Here is a 20,800-nt window from a genome sequence, read left to right as displayed (position 1 = left end):
ATTTTAAAAAAGTCAAAGACTTTTTTAAAACACAACTTTACAATACCCTTTCTGATGTTTCCAAGTTTCCCTAAAAATGTATATCCTGGAATGATATCTGGAATATTCCTTTTCAAGCAGACTGGCTTCTTTTTGAGGAAATTTGGGGCAAGGGGAATAGGGCTGATAATCAGCTTTGTAATTAGAAACTAGCTTCAGCATTAACTATGGAGCAGCTCATAATCCATTTTTGGTGCACACTACAGCACAAAAACTACTACAATGGTGAGAATTTACAAGCCATTTGATATCACATTTGAAGAATTTGGCAAATTTTGACTCCTTTATGCCAGTTTACTATTTGTATCCTTTTCTTGACTGTCTTCTGCACTTTTGCAATTGCTGCATGTTCTCTGTGTTGATTTCTATTTATATAGTAAATCAGGGAAAACGTTAACCCCTACACAGTGTAATCTGTATAAGGTCACTTGCTGCTAGCTATATAGCTTTCTTTTTTAATTTAGATTTGCTGCCTTGTTCGTATTATTTAGGTCTCATATTACTTTAAATATCAAGGGGGACAACAAAGGTATTATAGAAATTGTTTAGTCACACAAAAATGCAAAGGCTAATGCAGTGTTAAAGGAAAAAGCTTGCAGACCTAATCTGTAAATCAATTTACTGAAAGGCTACATATCACCTTGCATAAAAATATATTAATAACCAGTCTCCGGACAACTTTTTTTGTTGTGTCACTTACTAAATGCAGCTTTATAGTCATAACAAAATAACTGTAAACCTACGTTGAATTCAATCAGAATATCAGAGATCCAGTCCTAGTTGTCTCCCCCCAATATTTTTCCACATCCTGCATAAAATTATAAAATCTTCATTGTGAAAATTAGAAGCTAAATATCTAATACCATCCATGATAATATCACAGCTTTTACTTGTACTTCAGTGAACAAAATTTCTTCAGAAAAGTTACTGGATACTGATTGCATTGTTTTTGGCATTGGAAATCTTTCTAAAAGGTAGATGCTATTAGTTTCTGCAAAAAACAGTTATGCACACGCAGTACTGCTTACATGTTAGGAACGGTAAGATAAGATCATAAAAAAAGTTTGCTCCTTAGTTACATTACTGAGCAAGTTTGCTTAATGTTATACATCCAAATATTCATAACATTTCAAAAATACTCCACTTCTTTTATAAAATCTAAAAATCGACACACTAAGTTCTACTTTGAAAAATTCTAGAATATGGGACACCAGATGGAATCAAAATGATGAGTTAACTTATTGGATCGGTGTGCTTTATTTTCAGAGGAATAAGGGTTAAGTTTTCTCCCCTGTGCTTTGGCTATCATTTGACAGGATTCCTACTTGGTAATATAATATTTAAGTTTATATTATGAAGCAGCAGCTTATGCTATTTCTATAATGCTGCAGTATAGGATGAGATTGTTTGTTATTTTCTGAATACTTTGGGAGTGTTTGGTTCATTTCCTGCATCATGGGCTACTAAAAGGATTCCCATGGAGGAGTTCACTTACACTCCTACCCAATAGTCTGCAGGGGCACACTAATTCTAAAGTTTCTAGATTGAAATTTCTAGAAAGTGATGCATTCTTAAACGGCAGCGATACTGAACTGGACTCTTCCTCAGGTCCTGGGGATCTTAGTCAAATCAATAACCTAAAAGATATGACAGACGATCTCCTAGAGTGGACTGGTTTACATAAAAAAAGATTTAAATCAAATTATTTAAAATCAGCAAGCAGAAAAAACAGATTTAAGCCAAGGTTAATGGATTGGTTTGCAATTAAAATATAGCCTTTACACTAAATTTGCTGCTTTTTAATAATCAGGATATACTACATTTACACACATTTAAGTATACAGCTTAACTCACATTTTTATTATGTTAGAAAATGGAGAATGATGCATTTCTTATTTACTAGATGGTTGACTATTTACTTGTGTTATTTTTCAGAGTACCAGCCGTGTTAGTCTGTATCTGCAAAAAGAACAGGAGTACTTGTAGCACCTTAGAGACTAACACATTTATTAGAGCATAAGCTTTCGTGGGCTACAGCCCACTTCATCAGATGCATAGAATGGAACATATAGTAAGAACATATATATACACATATATATATACACACACACACACACACAGATAAGTTGGAAGTTGCCATACAAACTGTGAGAGGCTAATTAGTTAAGATGAGCTATTATCAGCAGGAGAAAAAATACTTTTGTAGTGATAATCAAGATGGCCCATTTAGACAGTTGACAAGAAAGCGTGCGGATACTTAACTTAGGGAAATAGATTCAATATGTGTAATGACCCAGCCACTCCCAGTCTCTATTCAAATCCAAGTTAATGGTATCTAGTTTGGATATTAATTCAAGCTCAGCAGTTTCTCGTTGGGAGTCTAGTTTTGAAGCTTTTCTGTTGAAAAACTGCCACCCTTAAATCTTTTACTGAGTGGCCAGAGAGGCTGAAGTGTTCTCCTACCGGTTTTTGAATGTTATGATTCCTGATGTCAGATGTGTCCATTTACTGTTTTGCATAGAGACTGTCCGGTTTGGCTGATGTACACAGCAGAGGGGCATTGCTGGCACATGATGGCATATATCACATTGGTAGATGTGCAGGTGAACGAGCCCCCGACGGCATGGCTAATGTGATTAGGTCCTAGGATGGTGTCACTTGAATAAATATGTGGACAGAGTTGGCATCGGGCTTTGTTGCAAGGATAGGTTCCTGGGTTAGTGTTTTTGTTGTGTGGTTGCTGGCGAGTATTTGCTTCAGGTTGGGCGGCTGTCTGTAAGCGAGGACTGGTCTGTCTCCCAAGATCTGAGAGAGTGAAGGATCATTTTTCAGGATAGGTTGTAAATCTTTGATGATGCGCTTTAGTTGGGGGCTGAGGTTTTAGTTGGGGGCTGAAGGTGACAGCTAATGGTGTTCTGTTATTTTCTTTGTTGGGCCTGTCCTGTAGTAGGTGACTTCTGGGTTCTCTTCTGGCTCTGTCAATCTGTTTTTTCACTTCAGCAGGTGGGTATTGTAGTTTTAAGAATGCTTGACAGAGATCTTGTAGGCGTTTGTCTTTGTCTGAGGGGTTGGACCAAAAGCGGTTGTATCATAGAGTTTGGCTGTAGACAATGGATCGTGTGGTGTGTGCTGGATGGAAGCTGGAGGCATGTAGGTAAGTATAACAGTCAGTAGGTTTCTGGTATAGGGTGGTGGTTATGTGACCATCGCTTATTAGCACAGTAGTGTTCAGGAAATGGACCGCTTCTGTGGATTGGTCTAGGCTGAGGCTGATGGTGGGATGGAAATTGTTGAAATCATAGTGGAATTCCTCAAGGGCTTCTTTTCCATGGGTCCAGATGATGAAGATGTCATCAATGTAGCGCAAGTAGAGTTAGGGGACAAGAGCTAAGGAAGCGTTGTTCTAAGTCAGCCATAAAAATGTTAGCATACTGTGGGGCTATGTGGGTACCCATAGCAGTGCCGCTGAATTGAAGGTATATATTGTCCCCAAATGTGAAATAGTTGTGGGTGAGGACAAAGTCACAAAGGTCAGCCACCAGGTTTGCTGTGACATTATCGGGGATATTGTTCCTGATAGCTTATAGTCCATCTTTGTGTGGAATGTTGGTGTAGAGGGCTTCTACATCCATCAACTAGTCATTGAACTAGCTGAATATTTTCTTCATTTCAGTTTATTCTCTATATCTGCAAGAGAGGGCTACTGATGTCAAAAGCTGTGTGGAACTTCAGTAAATCCCTGTTCCCAGTGCTTAGCCAGTGATTTTCACCAGTACAGGGATCTGACTTTCTTTAAAGCTTGGTAAGAAGCACGTACTGTTTAGTATTTTATTTATTTATTTAATTGAAATGATTTGAACAGATAGTAAGGTTAGGCTGTGACAGAGGTTGTCATAATTTCAAATTTAATGTTAAATACAGGTTTAAATAAAATTTTAAAAATCCATTAAAAACAATAATTGATTTTTAGCCAACCTGTATACTTCCCCGTAACTCTTCTTTTAGGGTTATCCTTCACAGAAATGTTAGTTGCCATATGGTTCCCTTTCTCCCCATGAATGTGTTAATACTGCACATTGGTTACACATCCATCCAAGTATTTAGACTACATATCAATTGTCTTGGGATTAGTTTTTTTTATTTTAAGTAGCTGGACTCATTGCGGCAGAGTCTCTAAAATGTTACTGAGATTTTAGTAAAGAATCTTGCCACAGCATGGCTCTGGATAAGAGGATGATGTGCAATTATGGTTGGACCCATATAGAACAGAAAGTTCTGAATGTTTCAGAGCTTTTAAATAGTCCAGAATAGTGGAAACAGAAGCTTCCTAAGAAAACAGGTGATGCTATGCTATCCAAAATAGAAAGCCTTTTCCATTTTGCTGCATAAAGTTAGAAGAACTTATACTACGTACCAAGATGTTCTGGACTTTAGCTAACCGGTTCTTTTGGTGGTAGTTAATAAGCCAGAATCCAGGCTGTCAGATGTAAAGATACTGGATTTGGGCATGAGATCTGACCTCAGTTTTGTGAAACTATGTCAAGAGAACAAGTAGTGTGATAGGACATGAGATGACAGGTTCACCAGGTCTGTGTACCAGAAGAGCTGGGCCAATCACGGAGGATGAATCTTGTCTGAGTTTCCTTTGGATCCATGGTATTAAGGGGATTGGCAGAAGGCATACATCAGTCCCAGTACCCACGAGATGAGGAAGGCATCTAGAGCAGAATATAGGGCATTTCTTGTTCTGCACTGTGGCACGTAAGTTTATTTATGGACAAAGACACCCTTCCAAAATATGTTCCACAGGATTGTGTCTTTTATAGTCCACTCACGGCTGTCTCAGAGTTGTCTGCTGAACTGATCAATGAGGGCATTCTGTGCTTGCAAAAGATGCAGAGCCATTGGTGTGATATGACAAATACAGCCATCCCAGAGACTATGGCTTCTTGGCAAAGCGGAGATGACCATATACCTCTCTCCCAGTTAACAGCATGCATGGCTGGGGTGTTGTATCAGTCATCATTTGGATCATGGATCGTTGTAACATGGGTAGATATGCCATGCTAGACATGGCTCTGAGTTCCAAGACATTTATTTTGAGCGTCTTGGTAGGCAATGGTGCAGCAAAAAGTATTCTATTGCACACGTGAAGCAGATCCTTCCATTAATCTGAGGAGAGGACTTCTTCTGGGAGCTTCACTTTCAAGCCCATGTGGAGACTGCTTGGTAGATATACTGATTTCAACCACCCTTACATGGAGCACATGTGAAGTCTGGCACACTAAGTGACACAGGTGCAACAGACCACATGACACAGGAACCTGAGACATGCTCTTATGGACATCTTTAGGTTAGCATGCGGATGATCAAGGAAACTCACTATGGTCTGGTACCTCTCCTGTGATAGATTTGAGGTCAGCAAGGTCTTAATGTAGTTCCTATGAATTCTATAATCTGGATCAGTAAAAGTGTGGATTATTTTCCTGTTGATCTCGATCCTGTTACGAATTACACCTTGTAGGACACGCACACAAGTGCTACGAATTACACCTGGTAGGACACACACACCAATGCTACGAATTACACCTGGTAGGACACACACAGTTCGAATCTAGGCTGAGGCACAGAAATAAAATCCACAACTGCGGAGTTCCCAAAAGACACTAAGTTTATTACGCTCGAGTGTGGTGCCCCCCTGCTAGCCAGGAGGGGACCCTGAATGCAGATTATACAAAGGTTATATACCTTTTAGCAAAGCATGTTGCCCTCATGCATCGGAAACCTTAGCCAATAAACAAACCCTTGTCTTATCTACCACCTATCCCTGCTTGGTGCATTCCTCGTGCTATACCAGTATGTTAATTACACAGCATGGTCCTAAAGCCATGCATCAGTAACTTTTATTATCAGGATGGGAGGCCTCACATCAAGGCCAAGAGACAGGGAGTTAGAGACTGACAAAAACCAGATACTGGGAGTCAAGGCAGGCTGGAGACAAGGAGGAGGATTTTCACAGGGATTCAGTATCTAAAGATTACTCCTCCTGGTGTATGATGTGCTGGCATTTAAACAATGGTGGGCCCCAAACCAAAATGGAGTCACATGTGCTAACTTTTCCTTAACAATCCCCAGCATGGTGAAGAGCTGTATGATCCAATGAATTGATCTGTGACCTGAAAGTTGAGAATCGTGAACCAATCCTGAGGATCTAATGAAGGACAATTGAGGCCAGAGTTACCATCCTGAACCTGAAACAACAGACCTATCTTCTGAGACATCTCTAGTCTAGAATAGGACACCAGCTATCTTTCTTCTTTGGAATTATGAAGTAATGGGATAGTACCCTTTACATCTGAATCTAGGGTACCTCTTCCAGTGCTCCAAGCTTCAGAAAGAGTCCACTTCTTGTTTTAACAGTATCTTATGAGAGGGATTCCTGAAAAAGGGATGGGGAAGGAGGGTGGAGGAGGGAGTGACTGAAATTGGATAGACTACCCTTAGTTTCAAGGACCAATTTGTCTGAGTGATCTGAATCCAGGTCTTCCAAAAATAAAAGGTAGTTGCCAAGAGAGGAGGAGGAGAAAGGGGTACACATCCTGAAACTATTCTGATCAGCTCTTGAAGGGAAGGGTTCTCAAACTTGCTGACATAAGGAAAAACACAAGGCATACAGCAGGAGAAGGAAAAGGCAGCTCAAGGTCTCTTGCATTGGAACTTCAGTTTCTTCCTTGGCGGGGTTCCAACATTCTCTGCGGATTGTAGTAATAAGTTGAAGCCTCTTGTCTGGTGAAACTTTGGGTTCTGGTCTGCTTCCTTGTTGGGGCTGGTATGCATATGCTAAGGGTTGATAGTTGTGCTCAAATCCTTCAAAAAATGCAGTTCACAGTCTTCAGACAGAAGGTACTTAATTGTTGTTTAGACCTTCTTACACATTCCGTAAGATGGAGCCATGAAGCCCTGCACCCTAGGTAACAGTCATATTTTGAAAGAAGGGCCTGATAATTTGAAATATGCATCTGAAGACTTGCAGATTAGTAGATTTTTTTTTTTACCAAATTAAATTTTTAAGGCCCTTCTCTTCCTTTGTATCATCAGAAATGACCAGGCAGCAGAGAAGCACATGCAAGGGAGGAGAGAAAGGAACAGAACATACGTGAAGAGAAGATGAACTGAAGAGCAACAGGAGATTTTGAAAGAAGTAAATTGCACAAAAGACAAACATTTATATTGAAGGTAAAAGAATGTGTATTTTTTCTAACTTCTCCACATACACAAGTACTGTAGTTGCCACAAGGAAGTTATTTGCTTGTGAATGGACACAACAGTGGTCCCTGAGACTCTCTCAATAACACAGTCCATGTTATGAAAAAAAAATTAAAACCCTAGTCAAGGCAATGCAAATAATTAACAAGATTGTTTTGATGCTATGCAGGAGTTCTACTTGAAAAAGGAAGAAAGATCAGTTTGAGTATTCTATACATTTTCTTCTCAACAAGACCTTTGTTTCAAAATCTCTTAACAAGGACTACACCAGGGGTGGCCAACCTGAGTCTGAGAAAAAGCCAGAATTTACCAATGTACATGGCCAAAGAGCCACAGTAATACATCAGCAGCCCCCATCAGTGTTCCCCCCGTCAGCATCTCCTGCCTGCCGGCAGCCCTGCCAATCAGCACCTCCCCCTCCCTCCCGCCCATTGTGATCAGCTATTTCAGAGTGTACAGGAGGCTCTGGGATGGAGAGGGGAGGAGTAAGGCTCAGGGGAGGGGGCAGTATGGGGTGGGGGCCTTGGGGTAAGGGGTGGAGTGGGGGCAGTGCCTGGGGTTGAGCAGTGGAAAGCTGGCACCTGTAGCTCCAGCCCCAGAGTCAGCACCTATGCAAGGAGCTGCATATTAACTTCGAAGAGCACATGTGGCTCCGGAGCCACAGGCTGGCCACCCCTGCACTAAACAGTTTTGTTACTGAGGTTTTACAGAGTTGTAGCATCTCATTTGAGAGCCAACTAGAGGCAGCCTAGTTTACAGCAGACGTGACTGAACTGCTTTTGGAACATGCAACACAGAGCTCATTACAAATTGCAGCTTTAGACTGCAACTGTCCCAAGACTGCCACTATGCAGACACATTGTAAAACGACAATCTCAGACTTGCCTGCCTACTTTAGTTCTTTTCCCAGATTCCCTTTTGGCACAGGATACTTATCTACCTCAGTACTAGGCTGTCTCTTGTTCCAACTATTAACTCATGGTGGCAAGAGGAACAAATAGAAGCAAAGAAATAACTAATGTTCTTTAGGAACATTTCTACAGATGCAGTATTTCATGCAATACTGTGTCAGCAAGGACTCTGGCCACCCATCACCCAATATGAGTATCTACAGGAAAACTGCTATCACTAGTTAAAATTAAGTGCTGAGACTCTTCTTCCTCTCCCAACATCCACCTTATAGTACTAAGAGTGACGTATTTATTTTGTTTGAAAACAATAATTTACATACAATATTGAAATACAAAATGTGTACGACAATTCTCTTTCCCACACTACCACTACCGCTAAGATCAAAACTGTGATGTGAAAGTTGTCAGATAGACCAGAGTTATAAAAACCTGATCCTAAGACTGCTTTTGTGTCTAGAATTTAGGTCATTTAATACCCAAGTACCTGATTTGCAGACATAAAATGGTACTTTGATATCCAAATGTCAAGCAATTACGCCTGCAACATCGTGGAAACCTGGTTATGGTCAAGTTGAAAAAAGCTGCCTTTTAATCTGTATTCCAAAAGAAGAAGAAAATTAAAATAAAAAAAGTACAGATTTAAATTCATATAGTCTTAGACTAAATTGAAAGGGAAAGTTTCCAGGGAAGGGAAAGTGTGTATGGTTAGCAGACATAACATAGTACACCAGCTGAAAGGAGTTGTAAAGCCATGATTCTAGTATTCACAATGTAAGTACACAGCAAAACCCAGCAATCAGAATACTTTCTGCAAACCATAACCAAGACTGAATAAATGTAGTAATAGTGATTGAGTCTATAAATATCTACTTCTTATATTTACAGCTAAGAGAAGAGCCTATAACCTGAAATATTAACTTGTCATTTATTTTTTAAAAACACACTTAAAACAGATTCACTTTCTAAAGCAATGATAATCAAGCATGCCTTATAGTGAAATCATTTTGCTCTCCATAACCTTGGCTGTTTTATTGATGTTACTATTAAATATTTATATTTCAGTAAGGCCAAGATGTGCCAGTCACGATCATGGCCCCCTCTGTTCTGGGCACTGAGCAATCACACAAGACAACAAGATCCTCGCCCAAATGAGTTTACAATCTAAGGCAGGAATCCTACAAGCCGCTCTGTGCAGACGAGCCCATATACCAACATTCAAAAACCAGTTGGAGAACACTTCAATCTCTTTGGTCACTCAATTACAGACCTAAAAGTGGCAATTCTTCAACAAAAAAACTTCAAAAACAGACTCCAACGAGAGACTGCTGAATTGGAATTAATTTGCAAACTGGAGACAATTAACTTAGGCTTGAATAAAGACTGGGAGCGGATGTGTCATTACACACAGTAAAACTATTTCCCCACGTTTATCCTCCCCCCGCCCCCGTTCCTCTCACGTTCTTGTCAACTGCTGAAAATGGCCCACCTTGATTATCACTACAAAAGGTTCCCCGCCCCGGCCCCTCCTGCTGGTAATAGCTCACCTTACCTGATCACTCTTGTTACAGTGTGTATGGTAACACCCATTGTTTCATGTTCTCTGTGTATATAAATCTCCCCACTGTATTTTCCATGGCATGCATCCGATGAAGTGAGCTGTAGCTCACAAAAGCTTATGCTCAAATAAATTTGTTAGTCTCTAAGGTGCCACAAGTACTCCTTTTCTTTTTGTGGATACAGACTAACACGGCTACTACTCTGAAACCTATACCAACATGGGTACACACACCGGACGCAGCAGGGCTCTGCCCATATGAAGCAGTTTGCATAATCAGGACTAGAGGTGGTCAAAAAACATTAAGTGTTTTCCATGAAAAACTTCTGAACAAAAGAGATTTGTAATGTTTGAAATGAAAATTTGTGAACTTTTTTTTTTTTTTACAAATGAAAAATGTGTTTCATTTTTTTGTTCCTGACCGAGGAACAAGTCCCTGCTCCAAAGAAAGGATTCAAACCTGAGTCTCCCTGCACATCCCAGGTGAGAGTCCTAACCACTGGGCAAAAGGTTAAAGGGAAGGGGGATGGAGAAGTAAGGCACCACCTACAGTAGCTTTATTTCCTTTGCTTTTACTAAAAATACCCCAAACAAAATGTTTTATTTTATTTATTTTTGTGTATGTGAGTGTGGAACTGCCAACAAACTGGGGGAAGTGGGGGGGGAACAGTGTTATTCACCCAGGTCTACCCACAAGTTTTTTGATTCATTAAGTTAAAGAAAAAAAAATTCATGAAAATGTGTTTCCTTCAAAAAGCCATTTTTCATTCAGAAAGTTTGATGAAAAAGTTTTAACCAGCCATGGCCCAGAAGTGTACACTGTAATGAAATAGCCCTGCAACCTGATCCCCACAAGTCCGAGTCAGCTGGCATTGGCCACTCATGAGTTTTTAATTGCAGTGTAGACATTTCTGTAGAAACATCAGGCATTTTGTACTTTCCATATAGAATTATGGAAACTTTTTAAATTTGAAGACAGAGAACTTCATAGAAATTATATAAGATTTCAATGCCATGTTGTACACTTTTAATAATCAAATTAGGCCTCTTTAACCTCCTACCCTGATATGATAGTTAAAATTAAACTACTTTTGGCATTTTTGATGACAGGGCTCAAGAAGTCTGAAGAAGCAAAATGGAAAAAAGGATTTTAGTTTAATTTTAACTGGGTAAAACTTAATGGTACCTTCTCCCCTCCCAACCACAGCTTCTGAAGATAAGGGAGAGCAATTTTTGAAGTCTAAGGCTGAGGAACACTCAGTAAAAATTCCGTACATTTGTAGTTTATAAATATGAAAACATGAATTTATGGAAATTTCCCTCTATGCTTTCGCTTATCACCATCTCACATATCAAATTGCATATTAACTCATCTTGGCATCCATCCATCCATCATAATATCAAGGCTTGGAGTAGATCCCACCTTGTTTTTGAAGCAGAGTCGTTCTCAATAACAACAAAACAAATGTTATCTTGGATCAGAGTGCAGGCCAATTTATATATATTGGGACTTCAATAGTAGCTTACAGATGAGAGGAAACTGTAGTCTTTCAAGATGTAGAAGAGACTAAATAATTAAACATTCTCTGAACTTTATAGGCACAATTACATTCCCTCTCCATTACATTCTTACATATTAAGTTTTTACAGTAGAGCAGGAGGCTTGCTTTATGTATTCTACAGTTAAAGCCATTTCCTTCAATTTCAGGTTGTTTTTTCAATAAAGTGAAAAGAAAGCAACTAATTTAATGGCAAATGATTTGAGATCATCAATATCTACTCATTTTATTACTAAAGTAAATACATATATGTACATGAATATATTGTCCCCAACACAACAGCTTTAGTGTCCAGTCACCCCAAAATTCAATATTCTGATGGTAAAGCAATTAAGTTACCCTTACCTTCAGAATTATTCTTATATCTTCTTTATTAGAATGTCCAGCTATTTGAGTTACTCTGTATTCTAACCACTGCTGAACTATTGCTTTCTCTTCTGCAGTACTTCCAAGTAGCTGTTCTTTCTTAGCTTGTTTGACCAGATGGGTGGCTATAGTAGTCAATCCTGTTAGACTGGAACCATTATTTGTTTGAAGAACTGGAATCTAGAAGAAAACAAATACCATGTAAGTTTGTCATGTTCAAAGGTTAGCCTTTGTTAAACAACCTCAGTATATGCTATCCCAGTATGTTCACTTTATTCTGAAACCTTTCGTTTTAATTAGGCAATTAAAAGTATGAATGCTAAGAATACTACTTCACATGGAAAACAGGGCTTTGGAGCTGTGCTCCGGCTCCGCTCCAGCTCCAGGCAAAAACCTGCAGCTCCACTGCTCCGGAGCTGCTCCATGCTCCAGCTCCAGGCTCCGCTCCAAAGTCCTGATGGAAAATATTTATGTTTATTCTTAATCCTTGGGCTGATTTTTTTTCAGTTTCCACGGCAGGACAACAAATAAGATATACATGCAAGACAGAACATATACATATTTCTAGTTCAATATAACCAACCCATGCCAAATTTTCTAGTTCAATATAACCAACCCATGCCAAAATTAGTGAGAGCATCAAAATAAGAAGTATTGTCGACCAGAAATCTTCATGGGTAGCCTTTGATACACAGTTCGAAGTGTAAAAAAAACTTCAGATTATAGAATCAGCAAATATCCAGCTTTTCTGGACAGCCACAAATAAATCATACCTGTCAGACTTTTTCAATGCTTATTCTAAATAACTGCTTAACTGTTGTGAAAGTTGTGACTTTACACAGTTAGGGGTAAGGACATAACTCAGCAAGATAGATGACTAGAGTTATACAAGTCTCGTGATTAAGTTACTATGAGGAAGCCGTTTCAGGAGCAACTGCAAATGTGTTGTTTCACCTTAAAAAAAAAATTTCTATATTACACTTCTCCAAGCTTAGGGTTAAGCTATAGTTTAGTATTAAATTTTAAAAACCTTAATTTATAGCAGTGAAATTACTTGGGTTTTTTTGTGATACCCTTTAAATATAGCACATGTTCTCTGTTCCTGTGAACTCCTATATAAATAATTGTCAAGTTGTTCAACCACCTCCTGAAGACACATTGCCAAGTAACTGCAAATGCTGCTCCAAGAGGAGAAAATGAGATACAAATGCTGTATGAATCTTTACCCCATGCTAAGTCAGTCTGAGGACAGTTCAACTAGTAACAGTGGAAACTAGGAGACTCACACTTCATGAGCACCCTGTGTTTCCAATAGCGTGCCAGTGAATTAAGCTAATTTGGAATAAGGCACACTTATTCCGAAAAAAACAACAAGGAGTATTTGTGGCACCTTAGAGACTAACAAATATATTTGGGCATAAGCTTTGGTGGGCTAAAACCCACTTCATCAGACGCATGGAGTGGAAAATACAATAGGCAGGTATATATACACAGTACATGAACAGATGGGAGTTGCCTTACCAAGCGGGGGTCAGTGCTAACAAGACAATTCAATTAAAGTGGAAATGGGCTAATCTCAACAGTAGAATACCAACGGAGGAAAAATCACTTTTGTAGTGGTAATGAGGCCAATGTAATCAAGGTGATCCATTTCAAACAGTTGACAACAAGGTGTGAGTAACAGTATGGGGAAATTCGTTTTTGGCAACAACTACTTGTTTACAGCAGTACTGAGCCAGAAGTCTGCTCTTTCCAGGCAGTAAAAACTGATAAAGGTTGCCATGTAGAAAAGATGGAATTAAACAAGAAGTGGAAGATTGGACAAATGACCAGGGATGAGTATAAAAATATTGCTCAGGCTTGCAGGAGTGAAATCAGGAAGGCCAAATCACACCTGGAGTTGCAGCTAGCAAGAGATGTTAAGAGTAACAAGAAGGGTTTCTTCAGGTATGTTAGCAAGAAGAAGAAAGTCAAGGAAAGTGTGGGCCCCTTACTGAATGAGGGAGGCAACCTAGTGACAGAGGATGTGGAAAGAGCTAATGTACTCAATGCTTTTTTTGCCTCTGTCTTCACAAACAAGGTCAGCTCCCAGACTACTGCACTGTGCAGCACAGGGAGGAGCACAGGGAGGAGGTGACCAGCCCTCTGTGGAGAAAGAAGTGGTTCGGGACTATTTAGAAAAGCTGGACGAGCACAAGTCCATGGGGCCGGATGCGTTGCATCCGAGAGTGCTAAAGGAGTTGGCGGATATGATTGCAGAGCCATTGGCCATTATCTTTGAAAACTCATGGTGATCACGGGAGGTCCCAGATGACTGGAAAAAGGCTAATGTAGTGCCAATCTTTAAAAAAGGGAAGAAGGAGGATCCTGGGAACTACAGGCCAGTCAGTCTCACCTCAGTCCCTGGAAAAATCATGGAGCAGGTCCTCAAGGAATCAATTCTGAAGCACTTAAGAGGAGAGGAAAGTGATCAGGAACAGTCAGCATGGATTCACCAAGGGAAAGTCATGCCTGACTAATCTAATTGCCTTCTATGACGAGATAAGTGGCTCTGTGGATGAAGGGAAAGCAGTGGACATGTTGTTCCTTGACTTTAGCAAAGCTTTTGACACGGTCTCCCACAGTATTCTTGCCAGCAAGTTAAAGAAGCATGGGCTGGATGAATGGACTATAAGGTGGATAGAAAGCTGGCTAGATTGTCGGGCTCAACGGGTAGCGATCAATGGCTCCATGTCTAGTTGGCAGCCGGTATCAAGTGGAGTGCCCCAGGGATCGGTCCTGGGGCCGGTTTTGTTCAATATCTTCATAAATGATCTGGAGGATGGTGTGGATTGCACCCTCTGCAAGTTTGCAGATGACACTAAACTGGGAAGAGTGGTAGATATGCTGGAGGGTAGGGATAGGATACAGAGGGACCTAGACAAATTGGAGGATTGGGCCAAAAGAAATCTGATGAGGTTCAACAAGGACAAGTGCAGAGTCCTGCACTTAGGACGGAAGAATCCCATGCACCACTACAGACTAGGGACCGAATGGCTCGGCAGCAGTTCTGCGGAAAAGGACATAGTGGTGACAGTGGACGAGAAGTTGGATATGAGTCAGCAGTGTGCCCTTGTTGCCAAGAAGGCCAATGGCATTTTGGGATGTATAAGTAAGGGCATTGCCAGCAGATCGAGGGACATGATCGTTCCCCTCTATTTGACAATGGTGAGGCCTCATCTGGAGTACTGTGACCAGTTTTGGGCCCCACACTACAAGAAGAATGTGGAAAAATTGGAAAGAGTCCAGCGGAGGGCAACAAAAATGATTAGGGGACTGGAACACATGACTTATGAGGAGAGGCTGAGGGAACTGGGGATGTTTAGTCTTCAGAAGAGAAGAATGAGGGGGGATTTGATAGCTGCTTTCAACTACCTGAAAGGGGGTTCCAAAGAGGATGGATCTAGACTGTTCTCAGTGGTAGCAGATGACAGAACAAGGACTAATGGTCTCACGTTGCAGTGGGGGAGATTTAGGTTGGATATTAGGAAAAACTTTTTCACTAGGAGGGTTGTGAAACACTGGAATGCGTTACCTAGGGAGGTGGTGGAATCTCCTTCCCTAGAAGTTTTTAAGGTCAGGCTTGACAAAGCCCTGGCTGGGATGATTTAGTCGGGGATCGGTCCTGCTTTGAGCAGGGGGTTGGACTGGATGACCTCCTGAGGTCCCTTCCAACCCTGATATTCTATGATTCTATGATAATCAAATTATGCCAACCCTAAATACAAAATATTTTGTATTGCATACCTGATAAAAAACTATGCCAAAAATTTCAGAGGTAAAATGGAAAAATATATATACATTAATAAGAAAATATGATAAAGAATACATTTTGTGCATCTGCTTGATCTAGTTTGAATAGTGATTTCAAAGCCACCAGAAGCAAACTTGAACATAAAACAGTCTTAAAACATAATGCTGAAAAACCAAGCTACCCGTTCCCTATGTTACTATTATAAATAAAATGCTACCGTCTCCATTGATGGATCAACAAATCTAGAGAACATGGTATGTTTGCAAGAACAGGTAATGAATACCACTTCACAATAACTCAAAGGCCTGGGCATAAAGGGCAGGCAAAGTTGGAAAGAATGAAAATTAATATGCAAGTGTTTGGGGCCAGATTTCATAATATTATTTTGATTTTATATTGGCAAGCCCATTTGTTATTGTGAGGGCTTCGTGTCTGTCACGGAGGTCATGTAAGTCACGGATTCTGTGACTTTTCGCAACGTCCGTGACTTCTGCAGCAGCTAGCGTGACTAACCTCAGGCCCACCCAAGCAGCTGGCTCTGGCGCCTGATGCTCAGGTGGCCCCAGGGACAACCACACCTGCTGCTGCTGTAGTGGCTTTGCAGCCAGCCACACCAGCTGCCGCTGCAGTCCCCGGGTGGCCAGTGGTACAGGCCCCGGGGCACCTCTCCAGCAGCAGCCACCCCCCAGCTCCCACCCCAGCAGCGGCCCCCCGGCATGTACCCTCCCTAGTAGCTCCTGCCCCGATTTAGTCAGGAGTATTTATAGTAAAAGTCAGGGACAAGTCATGGGCTATGAATTTTTGTTTACTGCCCATGACTTTTACTAAAAATACCCGTGACTAAATCATAGCCTTAATTATTGTACCTTTCAGGTAGCCCCATGTAATGTTCTCCTTCCAAATGTGCTTCCCACAATTATGCACTATTTTTATACTTCAATATTAAGGGGGAAGTGTCTGTTGCATTTTAGGCATCATCTGCAAATGGGTCTTTGCATAGATTTAATTATTTTACAGTATTATGTTTTGCAAAGATACTTAAATCTGTACAATCACTAGAGTGAGTAAAGTTATACCAGTAAAAATGGTATATTTATATGAACAAGCTATGCCAACACCAGCATACTGCATACATGGTAGGGGGTCACACTGCTTGACCTACCTACATCGGTTTTAATGTAGTTAACATGTTGCAAAGACAGCCTGTGGACAAACTTTTGTTAACCTTTGCTGCAATGCCACTTGAGCCAGCTATGAGGGCCAGAGAGGACTCTGGAGGGGGAGTGGTTTCTGACATATGTAACTTTTGGGGTTAAAGAGAGTGCACTAAGGGACAGCCCACATTTAGATTTGACACTGCTTTTCATTGACTAAGCCCAGGCAGCAGCGTTGTTGTAGCTGGGTTGGTCCCAGGATATGAACGAGAAAAAGGTAGGTGAGGTCATGTTATTGGACCAACTTCTGCTAGTGAAAGAGAGAAGCTTTGGAGCTCCACAGAGCTCTTCGTCAGGTGTGTAAATCGAACCAATAAATAAATGCATCCTGCACTGCGGCAGGGGCTGCTCCCTTTGGTGCTCACAGCTGGGGGGGGGGGGGGGGGGGCTGTCTCTGCACGTCACCCGACCCACAGGCAGCGTGGCCCTCACGCAAAGCCTAGCCCGGGGGCCCTTTGGCGAGAGCCGGCCTGAGGGGGCCCAGCTGGCTCCGTCGGCTCCAACTCGGCTAGAATCGAATCGCGGCCCTACAGCGGGAGGGTCCTGTCTGCGCGCTCAGCCCTAGACGTGCTGCCAGGAGAAGGGGAAGCCGCCTGCTCCTCCCCCCCCCCAGGCGCCCCTTTAGCGGGGAGGCCGCAGAAACTCACCGCCTCTAACTAGGGACTCAAACTGCCAGTGACAGGTCGGGGGGGAGGGGATAACGCCGGGGCCGCACCGCGCCGAGCTCGCCAAAGGGAGAGAGGGACGGGCGCGAGGAGAGTCCGTTTGCTGCGCGCGCACATGCCCGAGTCGGTCCCCAGTTCTCCCCTCGCATCCTTCACCTTCCGCTCCTCCCGGACACCGTACTTGTTCCCTTTCTTCAGGCCCAGGAGCGTCTCTAACAAAATCAGCTCCTCCAGCCCGGGCCCCGCCGCAGCTGACATCTTTGGAGGCAACCCGCCGGGAAAGGAAGAGGCTGAGGAAGAATGACGAGTCTCTCAAAACTAACAAACTCCAGCACGATTGGACAGAGGGCTCCCACCTCCTCCACTCCCTAAGTAACGTCTCCATCCATTGGAGGAGAAGGGGGTGAAGGACAGGAACATACCAATCTACGCCTGCGCAGAGAGGAATGTGGCTGAATAATGATATGCGCAGTAGAAAGGGGCGGGGTCACGTCTCAGGCTGAAGGAGGTGCCTGGAGCGCATGTGCAGAGGGGAGCCATAGGATGAGTACATAGCTTCAGAGCAGCAGCCGTGTTAGTCTGTATCCGCAAAAAGAACCGGAGGACTTGTGGCACCTTAGAGACTAACAAATTTATTTGAGCATAAGCTTTCCTGGGCTACGGCTCACTTCATCCGATGCATGCAGTGGGACAGTCTCTACATAAAAGAATAAATGGACACAAATCAGACATCAAGAATTATAACATTCACAAACCAGTCGGAGAACACTTCAATCTCTCTGGTCACTCGATTACAGACCTAAAAGTTGCAATTCTTCAACAAAAAAACTTTGAAAACAGACTCCAACGAGAGACTGCTGAATTGGAATTAATGTGTAAACTGGACACCATTAATTTAGGCTTGAATAAAGAGCGGGAGTGGATGTGTTATTACACAAAGTAAAACTGTTTCCCCATGTTTATTGCCCCCCCAACTGTTCCTCACATGTTCTTGTCAACTGCTGGAAATGGCCCATCTTGATTATCAGACAAAAGGTGTTTGGTTTTTTGTTTTATTTCTTCTCTCTCCTGCTGACAATAGCTCACCTTACCTGATCACTCTCGTTACAGTGTGTATGGTAACACCCATTGTTTCATGTTCTCTCCACTGTATTTTCCACTGCATGCATCGGGTGAAGTGAGCTGTATTTCACGAAAGCTTATGCTCAAATAAATTTGTTAGTGTCTAAGGTGCCACAAGTACTCCGTATTCCATGAAGCTTGATTTACGTGTGCGCAAAGTGAAGTGGGTGGAGAAGAGTCTAGTATGTTAATAAGATCTGTGATGTAGCCAATGCCTGGGGGGCTAATTCTGCTGGCCTCCCTCAAGGGATTGACAGCATGACAGATGCAGACTGTCCCTAGGCTGAGCCTCTCCCTGCCAGGTGCCCCTGTCATAGCCCCGCTGCTCCCAGCGCAGCGGCTGGGGAGGAAGCACGGTGAGGTGCGGGCACGCAATCTTCTAGTGTGCTTGAGTGCAAAGCTCACCTCAAGCATAACTAGGGAGCCGTGACTGCAGTCTCCAGCCTGTTTTTACCTTATCAGATCATACCTAATTAGAGCATTTGTGTAAAAGAGGGGTTCATTGAGGCTGAAATTCCTATGATGGTTTTGCACTTTGTCAATTTTGCTTAAAGTGTTAGTCTAATTTATTGCCTATTTCATGGGTTTTAAAATTAGGGGGTGACACATAGTTTATTGGCATTTGTAAGGGGACTTCCTATAGTGCTGACCACAGAAGAGGAGTCAGTACAAATGCTAGGCTCTCTGAGGCCATTGACAGATACATCGTAGAACCAGCCAGTTTTTGAATTCCAAAATTTAGACTCAGGGACTAGTGAGTTATCATCATGGTATTATTCATAACAAGATTAGGGGAGTAACAGGAGTTATACATGCCTATGGAATTATAGTACCCAGACGTGCCTCTGGAGAATCAAGTACACGCCTCTTGACTAAATTGTAATTTTACAGTCTACCCTGGGTAAGGGGGTAGCATATAGCTGCACAGCCACAGAAATGAAAGTCACTGTTCTTCCCTTGTTCTGCAGGAAGGAGTAAATTGCTTCACCTCTTTTCACAGAGCATCTTACTTTGCCAGTGCACCTGGCCAGTTTCTGTGCCTGGTGAGTATGGAAGCTAAAGGGCAGAACTAGGGATTCTCCTACTCCCTGCCCAATCTGTCCATTTGTTCACAAGGAGAATATTGGACAAGCGAGCCTTCCATTTGCTCTTCCATTCACTGCTTGAGTCGTGTTCTAAGTAGGGCTGAGGAGCATAGCCCAGTAAAGGCTGTGACTGTTTGACCCTATGTGTGCAAAACAAGAGATACAATATATTGGTTTGAATTATTGATTTGTAATGATTTAGGTAAAAAGGCAAAGAGAAAAAAGTAGATAACTGAACTATACTGTTCTGCATAGGGGTCATAGTTCCATAATTTTGGGGGGCCAGATTTTGCCTCCTTACATATACAGTAAACTACTATTCAATGAAATTTTATTTTGTTTGCTCTCAGAATAAGATAACACTGTTTGAACTCCTGGCCTTCCTGAAGTCACTGAAAACACTTCTATTGATTTCAGTAGGACTAGGATTTCATCCATTGTGAGTAAGGATGCAGAATCTGACCTTCTATTTTTAAAGCAGGTGGAATAATAGAAAAGGAATGTAACTGGGATGAGAACTCAGGAGTCATCATTCTCAGGGCTGTATTTGTTCCACTAGGCCACATTGCTCTCTGTGTCAATTAAGCATTCATCTTGCTCATAAAAGGTCCATTGGCCTACGGCTGCACCATCTTGCTTTCTTGGTTGTATTTTTTATCATTGAGAAATACCACAAGTTTTAACTAGAAAACACATTACTAAATCCATATATAGTATTCCTCTGCTCTCATACTTTAAAAAAATAAATCAGAGGAATAAAAAGGAGAGAAACTTTGTAAATAGTTTAACATGTACAGTTTGTCTTCAATATTATTATGAGCACTAGAAACCTGATAACTTCAGAGTAACTCAGCCCAAGAATACATACTGTATAGTGTATTTTAATTACGTGCTGCCCTTCTATAAGTTAAAATGATATAATGTCTTGAATTTTTCTCATGCATCATAAATATAATATTTCTCCGTTTTGATGTTATACTTGTAAAGTATAGTCCTCAGGCTACGTGAAAAGAATGATCAAACTTTTCCACTGTCACTGAATTGCTTTTTAAATTTGTTAAAAATAATGTTTTATTTAATCCACTATCAGCTATCTACACTGAAATCTGCAATGGATGAGAGCTCAGCGTATACAATCATAAATGTTAGAGATTGGTAATCTAAAGGGTGTTTTCTATCTAGCTACCTGCCAGGCCAGTGTATAGGCCTAGACACAGAATGAATC

General features: G+C 41.5%; 1 protein-coding gene across 1 annotated transcript in view; it reads right to left on the bottom strand.

Annotated features, from left to right (window-relative positions):
- Positions 1-17,759, bottom strand: part of EEF1E1 (eukaryotic translation elongation factor 1 epsilon 1) — a 30,762-nt gene extending 13,003 nt beyond the window's left edge. The window contains exons 1-2 of the mRNA XM_048839811.2: positions 17,525-17,759; positions 11,676-11,876 (exon numbers count right to left, since the gene is read on the bottom strand). Of these exons, the coding sequence (XP_048695768.1) occupies positions 11,676-11,876; positions 17,525-17,626 (303 nt within the window). The 5' untranslated portion in view covers positions 17,627-17,759. The remainder of the gene's footprint in view (positions 1-11,675; positions 11,877-17,524) is intronic.
- Positions 17,760-20,800: the final 3,041 nt, after the last annotated feature.

The sequence above is a fragment of the Caretta caretta genome, chromosome 2 (genome assembly GCF_965140235.1).
Source record: "Caretta caretta isolate rCarCar2 chromosome 2, rCarCar1.hap1, whole genome shotgun sequence".
Classification (NCBI taxonomy): Eukaryota; Metazoa; Chordata; order Testudines; family Cheloniidae; genus Caretta; species Caretta caretta.
The sequence above is the reverse complement of the archived record's forward strand: the minus strand, read 5'-3'. Positions and strand labels throughout refer to the sequence as shown.